At 60.2% G+C, this 9372-nt stretch overlaps 1 protein-coding gene across 1 annotated transcript in view; it reads left to right on the top strand.

Moving 5' to 3' along the window:
- The first annotated feature begins 7550 nt into the window (after positions 1-7550).
- Positions 7551-9372, top strand: part of LOC108542842 (coiled-coil domain-containing protein 187) — a 20478-nt gene continuing 18656 nt past the window's right edge. The window contains exons 1-2 of the mRNA XM_017893000.1: positions 7551-7965; positions 8360-8835. Coding sequence (XP_017748489.1) covers positions 7823-7965; positions 8360-8835 — 619 coding nt within the window. The 5' untranslated portion in view covers positions 7551-7822. The remainder of the gene's footprint in view (positions 7966-8359; positions 8836-9372) is intronic.

Consider the following 9372-nt stretch of genomic DNA (forward strand, 5'->3'; position numbering starts at 1 on the left):
CAGCCCCGCACAGCCCCTCAGGGCCTAACAGGGTGGAGCACCCCAGGTGTTGCCCCACCCCATCCCACCCACAGCAGGGCTGGGGGTCCGGGGGGTGGGGCTGGGGTTGGGTGGCCAGGGGGTGGGGTAGCGTACAGGTGAGGTCCCTGGTGAGTGCTGGGGCTGCAGCAGGGCTCTGGAGCTGCTGGGGAGGAGCCCGCACAGATGCCTGGAGTTTCTCTGGCAACAACGTCCCTCGCCTCCCTGGAGGCACCAGCTCCCTGGGCTCTTGTGTGCCGTGGGCAGTGCCCTTCGAGTGCAGGTGCCTCCCATGACGGTCGGGGAGGCCGGGCCTTCCAGCGGGTGAGTAGGGGGCTTTGTACCTGAGCCCCACCCAGTCCTTCCCAAGCACCAGAGGAGGGGCCTGGGGCTGCAGAGCCGGTGGGGTTGATGGGAGGGGGTGAAAGGGCACAGGCCAGTGGGGAGGGGCTTAGACTTGCCTTTTCCAGGAACTTAGCCGGGAGAGACCAGCCCACACTCTTCCATCCAGCTCCCCTGGGTAGGGGAAGGGGTCTTCCCACCTAGGGGCTCCCTCTGACAGCTTGGGGCCCCCTTACAGGCGAAGCCAGGCTATCCCCAGGACAGGAATTTTCCTTTCCCCACCCACTGGGCTGCCCTGCCTCTGGGCTTAGGTCCCAGGTAGGGCCCTGCGATGAAGTCATCACGTGATGAACTATCTCAGTTTCCCCATCTGTGAAATGGGGATAAACACTGCCCAGCCCCAGATGGCTGATGCCTGGTCCTGCATTTGGTGCTGCTGGGCAGTGTGTGGTAGAGGTGGAGGCAGCCGGCTGACAGGCTTCTCACTGTACCTCCACGGCTGACGGAGGCTCACTGCTGTACCCCCACGGCTGACGGAGGCTCACTGCTGTACCCGCACAAAGGGGGCCCAGCTGACCGTTCTGCACCCCGAGGCAGGGATGTCTGTGGCTCCTCTCCTGGTGGCATCCCATGCCGGCCGCTGCCGGGTCTCAGGCTCCACAGCTGCATGGTTGCCTGGGGAACATGCTAGGCACAGGACTGGGTGCCCTGGGCCACGCTGGCTTGGGAGACGTTGCTATCCACAGCGGTCCTGGGGGGTGACGGGTGGCCTGCTGTGGGGGCTGCCGCCCTCACTCTTTGCTGGCGTGGCTGCGGCCTCTCCTCGGCTGGGGTGGACGGTGTCTCGCAGCAGCTCTCAGCTACCCGTGTGTGCCGTAGGCCAAGGCTTTTATTAGGGGGCTGCATCACCACACGTGGCGGCTGGCCGAGGGTACTGCAGGGACTGGGGCCTAGAGGTTGGAGGGGTGCCGGCAACTGTGACCCCGGGTCCTACCTGTCACTCCTCTAAGGGCAGGGCCACTATCGCTGTGATTTCTCTGCACCTCATCTCACCCCTTTCAGAGTTTCCGTCTGGCTTCCCCCATGGCACTCTCCCCAGGGTCTTCACAAATAGCTGGCTGTTGTGCCACCTCCTTCCCACCCTTGCATCTGCCACCTCCATGTGGTCCAGTCCCCCCGTGCCCGGCCGAGTCCCAGGGGAGTGGCTAGTGTCTGGAACCGTCTGCAGCGTCATGCAGCCAAGGCTGGAGGGGCAGGTGCCTGTACTCAGTCACCTTAGCAGCCTGGGCTGGCCTTGCCTGCCCTGCAGACCCGGGCAGGTGTGTGTGTGTGTGTGTGTGTGTGTTGTGTATTGTCTGTGTGTGTTGTGTGTGAATGTGTGTACGGTTGGGTGGGTTGCCTGCGGTATTCGCGTTGTGTGATGTGTGGATTGTGTATGTATGTGATGTGTGTCTGTGTGCCGTGTGTGTGTGCCTGTGCTGTGTTGTGTATTTGGATGGTGTGGCATGGTGTGTGTTGGGATGTGTGTGTCTGTGGTGTGCGCAACTGTGTTGTCTGTGTGTGTCTCTGTGTGTATGTGTTTTGTGTGGTGTGTGTGTTTTACTGACTTATCTGTGTGTGTGTGCTGCATTGTGTGTCTGTGTGTTGTGTTGTATGTGGCGGGGTGTGTGCACTGTGTGTGCTGTGTGTTGTATTTGTGATGTCTGTGTATGTGTTTGTGTGTCGTGTGCGTTGCACTGCATGTATATGTATCGTGTGTGTGTGCAGTTTTGCGTCGCTGGGTGTGTTTGTGTCCTGTGGCGTGTGTCACTGTGTGTGTATCTGTGTTGTATTTGGTGCTGTATTTTGTGTGTGGTGTGCTGTGTCTATTGTGAGGGTATGTATCGTGTGTTGTGTGTGTTGTGTACGTCTATGGTATGTTGTGTTTGCGGGGTGTGTGTGCTGTGGGTAATATCACAGGTGCATGTGCTTTGGTGTGATGGGTGCCCAGATGCCCAGGCGTCCTCATCCCGCCTGCGGTCATTTCCCCGCACCTGGGTCTGCCTTACCAGAGCTGGCACTGCTTGGAAGGGCTTTCTTGGGACGCTGGAAACCGCCCCTTCCTGAAGCCCCCTCAGGCATTGGCTGAGGTGGCTGGAGCCTCCAGCCAGCTCGGTGCAGGGCCAGGCCTGGTTGTGGGTCGTGCTGCAGGCGGCCACTGCGTGGCACCCAGGGCCAGGCTGAGGACGTGGAGCTGGGTGCCACGCTGGGTGCCACGCTCCACGTCCAGCCTGTCTGGCTGGCCGTGGCTGCAGAGGGCCGGCGGGTCCCAGCCCTGGGGCCCCTCTGCAGTCTCCAGCCCTGAAGCCCCTCGCGAGTCTCCAGCCCTGAGGGCCCTCTGCGGTTCTCCGGCCCTGGGTCCCCGTGAGGCAGGGGCGTGGCGGCACCTCTCCTTCACGCCCACTGCTCCGTCCCCCAGGCCTGCTTGCCCGCTAGGGTTTGCTTTTCTAGGCGAGAGCGGTGCCAAGTAAAACAGGCGCTAATTAGAGAGACCGCACCAGCTTCCAGAGGAAGCCCCCCACCCTGCACCCACCCAGCCGCTGCCAGCCAAGGGACCGCAGCGAAGGCGGCATATGCCCAGGCTAGATGCCAACAGCATTCCGACGCCGGCAGCCGGCTCGCTGGCCTGGGAGTGTACCTGCAGGACTACCACCTGCACGGAGTTGGGCAGAGTTGTGTGTGTTGTGTATGTGTGTTGTGTGTGGTTGTGTGGTGTGCCGTGTCTCTGTGTGTTGTGTGCATTGCCTGCATGTGGATGTATTTATGGTTTGTTCATGTAGTGTGTGCCTGTTGTGTGTGTGTGATATAATGTGTGTTGTGTTCTGGTTTGGTGTGTGTATAATGGAGAGTGTGATGTGGCGTTCGTTGTGTGTCTGTGGCTGCATGATGTGTTTGTCTTGTTGCGATGTGTGTTGCATGTCTGTTGTATGTCTGCGTGTGTGTGTGTGGTCTGGTGTGAGTGTGTGTGTGGTATGTGTTGATATGATTGTTGGAGTGTTGGGTGTGGTGCGTGTGTTGTCTGTGTGTCATGTGTCTGTAATGTGTTCTGTGTTGTGTGTGTGCTATGGGTTGTCTGGTGTATTATGTGTGATGTGTATTTCAACTCATCGCCGGCAGCGTCTGTGTATTGTTTTGTGTGAAGTGTGTGTGTTGTGGATTGTGTGTTTCTGGTGTGTTGGTGTATTGTTGTGTATTAGTGTGGTGATTGTGTATGGTCTGTGTTTGTTTGTTATTTCTGTGTGTTGTCTGTGTGTGTTGTGTGATGTGTTGTGTGGTGTTTCTGTGTATTGGCGTGAAGTGTGTTGTCTGTGGACGTGTGTGTGCTGGTGTGTATGTGATGTGTGTGCGTGTGTTTCTGTGTTTGTGCGTGGTTGTGTGTTGTCTGTGTATAAGTGTATGTTGATATGTATGTCTGTGTGTTGGTGTGTTGTGTGGTGATATGTGGGTGTTTCGTGTGTATTGTGTTGATATGTTGTGTTGGTGCAGAAGTGTGTTGTGAGTCTGGTAGTGTGGTTGTTTGTGTTTTGTGTGGTTTGTGTTGTCTATGTATCTGTGTTGGAACTTGATGTAGATTTATCTGTGTTGTGTGTCTGTGTGTGTTGTTATGTGTCGGTGTTTCTGTGTGTTGGGTGTGAGTGTGTGTGTGTGTTGTGTGATCGTGTTTGGTGTGGTTCATTTGGTGTGTTGAGATGTGTGCTTGTGTGTTGTGTATGGTATGTGGGTGTATGGTTGTGTGGTCTCTGTGTGTGATTGTGTGTTTGTGTGTGGTGCGTGTGTTGTGTGTGTGGTGTGTCTGCGTGTGTTGTAGTCTGTATGTGGGTGTTGTATGTTGTCTTGTGTGTGGTGCCTGCAGTGTGTGTGTACTTTATGTGTTGTGTGTGTGTGTTGTGCTGTGTGCTTTGTTATGGGTGTGTGTGTTCCATGGGCTGTGTGTGTGGTGCATTGTAGTATGTGTGGTGTGTGTACTTTTATGTATTGTGTGTGTGTGTTATGCTATGTGTTGTGTGTCTGTTGTGCTGTGTGTTGTGTGTGTGTGCTGTGTGTTGTGTATCACGGGGAGGCATGTCCTTTTGGGTGTGTGGAACCCACAGTGCCCAGGCATCCTCGTCCCCTGCGGGTCATTTCCCTGCACCTGGGTCATCCCCGGGAGCTGGTGCTGCTGGGAGGGCTTCTCCTGGGCCCTGGAAACCTGCCCTTTTTCCTTTCCTGGGCGCTGAGCTGCCCTTTGACGACAGAGGTGCCGTCTTGGTCCCTCCCTGGCTTCCTTTCTTCCCCCACCCCAGCCCCAGGGTGAGCACTGTGTACTCCACGTGTCTTCTGACCCCCAGGAGTCCCCTCCGCTCACTTTACAGAGGGGAAGACTCGAGCCCAGAGGGTTGAACGACCGGCCGGCCGTCACCAGCCTCGGAGACAGCGTGTGTCTGGGAATCAGTGCTCTTGGCCTCTGGGCCCCAAGGTCAGTGGGAAGGGGAGCTGCATGGCTGTTCTGTGGGGTTGTCATCCCAGCCGCTCCTGGCTGAGGTGCCATCCCCATGCAGTGGCTCTGCATGATGCTGGGACCCCAGGTGGCTGCTGCTATTTCCTGGCCTTGGGGACATGGAAGGTGTGGGACGGCTTGGCACGCCCGACCTTCTGACCCTGCTGGGACCCTGGACACATGACTTAGGCTGAGCCTCGTCCCCTGGTTAAGTGGAGGTAGCACCTGCATTTCTCCCGTGGGATTGCCCTGAGACGGTGTAAAATAAGTCATCGAGCACTTGCCACGGCGCCCAGTGCACTGGGGGTGCTGGAACGCTCTTCCTAATCTGCGCACCAGTGTGTGCCACGGGCAAGGCTACTTCCTGCCCCCAGGGACCATCCCCCCAGGGAGGGAGGCCTGGGAGGGGCGGCAGAGGGGAACTGCGTATGCCTCACTGAGCCGGACTGGAGCATTGTGGGCCGAGGTGGAGGGAGCGGTGTGGCTGTGGAGGGGCCTGGAGCCGAGGTTCAGGGTCTGAGTGGGTATGAACCCAGCTAGGAGCGGGGTGGGGACATGGCTGGCTGAGCCTGGCTGCAGGGCTCCTGTGCTGCTGGGGACAGGATGGGCCTGGCTTGCCCAGGGGATACCCCTTGACTCAGGCTGCAGCCTCTGCCCAGTGGCCTTCTCGGAGCCTTGCTGCTCCTGTCCACCCCATGCTGAGCAGCCCCAAGCCCCATATCCCAGCAGGCTGAGTCTCCTGGGGGCAGGGCAGGGGCACTAGCTGGTGCAGGCTGTGAGCGGTCCCCCTGGCACAGACATTGGCAGAGGGTCCTGCACAGATGGAACCGCCTTCAGGAGCTGACGTGCATCCCCTGATTCGGAGCTGTGTCTGGAAGTCTCGGCTGGTGACCAGGCCAGCAGGACCGACGCTCAGCTGTCCCCCGGGGCAGATGGGGAGGAGAAGGAAGGAAGCTGGCGGTGGGGACGACTCGCAGGACCTCATGATGCTCTGCTCACTGGATTTGCTTTTCCGTTCCCAGGCATTTGCTGTCATGATTTTGTTCCTGGCCACAATAATGCATTTCCACGGCTGTCCTGCTGTGTTTATGATGCGGCTTCTTCCAGAGCCTCCAGGCAGCTGCTGAGTGGCTGGGTGGTTTTCCTGCTCGTGGGAAAAAGGGAGCCACCAGGCCTGGCCTCTTCTGCTCATAAGGACCCTGCCCCTGTCCTTTTATGGGATCAGGGCTGAGAGCCCAAGACCACTGCTGATTTGGGAGCCTGAAGGCCTGGCAGGGAGGTGGCAACCTGTCAGCAGGGGGACCAGGTCTGTGCGCCACTCAGGTGGCCCCGAGGTGCAGAGGTTGCAGAGGGATCCCCGCGCAGAGCCAGGCTCTGTAGGAATGGAAGGAGGCTGGAAGTGGAGCTGCCTTCTGGGTGCCTGAGAGCTGTCCAGGCTCCGAGGGTGGTGGGGACCCTGTGGTCACACCACTGGTTCCCTGAAGCTTCCTGTAACATCCCAGACATGCTCCCCAGGGCGTAGCAGCCCGAGGGTCATCCTTATCCCTGCCTCATCACAGGAATAGGCTCATGCCCTGGCGCTAGGAGGGTGCAGACAGGCCAGGTGGGGGTGGAGGTGGCCACACCTCACACTACATGCAGGGCCTGCCTGTCCTTGGATGGCTCCTCTCTCCTTCCCCTCCGAGGCTGCTGGTGGCTCAGCCTCTGTGCCCTGGATGCCCGTGGCTGTGCCTGCCAGTGACCAGGGCCCCGTTTGGCTCGGAAACTCCCCTGAGCCCTGTGCCTATGTGGGGCTGGGCTTGGGCAGCGTCTCCAGGCGTTCACCTGGTGGTCCCAGAGGACAGGTTCTATGGAGTGAGCCTGGAAGAGGGCCCTCCATCCTTCATGCCTGCCTAGACTTAGGGGGTCTTTTTCTGCAGACCCCCCTTCTCTGGGGTCACTTGGGAAGAGGCACCTTAAGGGCCATTCCTGAAACAAATCCGTGCTCATTTTCACCTCAGCTCCATGCCACTGCCACCTCCGCAGAGGTGGACTCACTAGATGCTCACAGTCCCCAGAGGCAGTGGGGTGGGGTCCCCAGGCTCCAAGGTGGCACTGCCAGTGGGGCTGGGGAAGGAGCTGGGAGGGAACTGGGATCTGAGTCCGAGTTTCCCCTCAGGGACTGCAGAATCATGTCCTCCCCACCACACTGCCCCACCAGGGCCCTCCTGGGGTGTGCAGGGGCTGAGGAGGCCAGCGGGGGCTCCTGACTTGGGGCAGCACCTGGCATCTCTGCCAATGTCACTGTGGGGAAAGGGTGCCTTCCAGCCTGCACCAAGGCGAGCCCAGAAGCCAGCGTCCCTTCCCCTGCCCAGCCCCATGGAACTGAGAGGTGGCAGCTGATGTGTTTCTGTTGGGATGTCTGGGCTGGGCCCCACAACTGCTGGGACCTCTGTGCCTCAGACTGAATTGAGCCTGACCCTGACCCCCACCAACCAGAAACTTGCCCAACCCTGACCCCACAAGCCCAGCCCGGCCCCATTCCCTCCCTGCATGTCATTCTGGGCCTGGGAGGGCTGGGTGGGGCACTGCTGAGAGCCCCAGCAGGAACTGAAGGCCTGAGGCTCTGTCGCTGAGTGACAAGGTTATTATGCTGTCACCAGGCCAGCCGGAACTCTTCCCCACCCCACCAAGAGACAGCTCATTAGGAAGGCCCCCAGCTGTGGCCAGCCCAGGGCCGGGCTGCCCACCGTGCCAGCCCAGTTTCAATGACCCACCTGAGGGTTTCCATCGTGGGCCAGGGGACCGGCACAGGCAGGCATCCGGAGCCAGGCAGTGGCCGGCCCATCCTGGGCAGGGTCGTAGGCGGGGCTGCAGGCCTCGAAGCCGTCATGTGAAGGCAGCAACGACCCCAGGCAGGTCGGGCCAGGCTGGCCTTGCACCTGCTTATCCCTTGGCCCTGCGGCCATGCCAACCCTGGTCACGGACACCCTGCCCACCCGCCTGGGGGACATGCCTCAGCTCGGCCACAAGAACAGCCAGAGGCAGGGCCTCTTCTCCCATGGGGCCCCAGGGAGAGCAGCCGACTGGGAGGCTGGTGCCAAGCCCAGGTAGCATCTGCGTGGACTCGGGTGGAGGGCTGCACTGCTGGCAGGTGCCATGCCTGCCCCGGGAGGCAGCAGCTCTGTGTGAGATACGAGGGTGTGGAGTTAGAGTGCTGTGCCTGCCTCTGACTGTGCCTTTGGGCAGGCAGCCCGGCCTCTCTGAGACTCAGTTTCTCTATCTGTAAATCAGGCCAATCACATTACCTACCTCAGAGGGGTGTGGTCAGGGCTTGAGAGAGAATGCTGGGGCTGTCTTTGAGGTGGGATATATTCCAGGCCCTCCTCTCCACCTCCAGTCTGCAGAGCAGGAATGCCTGGGGAGGTGGGGCCAGTCTGAGCAGCTCTGCTCGGCACTTCTGCACCTGCACATCTGACCCGCGTGTCTGCTGTTCCCTCCCAGGCTCCGCGCACCTGCAGCCGAGGATGACGTGGCATCCCTGAGGTGGCCCTCCCAGCAGCCGGACCCACCCTGGGCAGCTCCCCACGTGGTCGGGTCTGAAGACCTTGAGGAGCCAGGCCCCTGGGGGAAGGCCCGCAGCCTGCCCATGTGGTCCACAGGCCCGGAAGTCAGGGATGGGGACAGCTCGGTGTCATCGGGCCGCCTCTCGGGCTCTTCGGGGGGCCATGAAGTGTGTGTGTCCTGGAAGGAGAGGCCGCCCCAGGTGTTGGGGCCCCAGTGGCGGCCCAGAAAGAGTGACCCACGGCTGGAGCAGCTGAGAGACAAGATCCGGGCCCAGGCGTGGCAGCAGGGGAGCTGTGCGTCCCTGGGCACCTCAGCCCCCTCCAGCACCTCCAGACTCCACAAAGCCTCCGTGGTGGCGCTTAGGAGGAAGACCCAAGAGGCAAAAAATCCCCCTCCAGCCCCTGAATGCTCAGGTCAGCGGCCGCGTTGCCAGAGAGGGGAAGAGGGCTGTGAAGCTGTCGGGAGGGTGGAGAGCGGGCAGGTTTGGGCTGTGCTGGGCACGTGGTGGGGGCCAGCCGGATGTATGCAGTGTGCCCCTAGGGTGGGGATTAGGAGTCATGAAGGGGTGCTTCTGAGCTGGGTCCATGATGTGGATCCCTCCCTGGAGACGGCAGGGGAGCGGTGGAGATGCCAGCGCCCAGGACGGGGGGCACACAGGGCCTGCGGGGCTGGGAGAGGGGGCCTGGTCCCTGGACCTAGAGTCTGTGCCTTTGTCCCTGTAGCCTCGGGGGATGCTGCATGGTCAGGTTTGTGTGGACTTAGGTCAGGAGCTTCCTAAAATGTCAGCCTGGGATTTGGAAAGTCTAGCAGCTTCCCTCCTGAAGGGACAGGGGTGGGAGTGTGGTGGGGGTCTTGGCTTTGGAGGGGTCAAGGGTGGGAGTGGTAACTAAAGAAGTTTGGAGGCTGGGCGCGGTGGCTCAAGCCTGTAATCCCAGCACTTTCGGANGCTG

Source organism: Rhinopithecus bieti, unplaced genomic scaffold (genome assembly GCF_001698545.2).
Source record: "Rhinopithecus bieti isolate Rb0 unplaced genomic scaffold, ASM169854v2 scaffold_23276, whole genome shotgun sequence".
In the NCBI taxonomy this organism is placed as follows: Eukaryota; Metazoa; Chordata; class Mammalia; order Primates; family Cercopithecidae; genus Rhinopithecus; species Rhinopithecus bieti.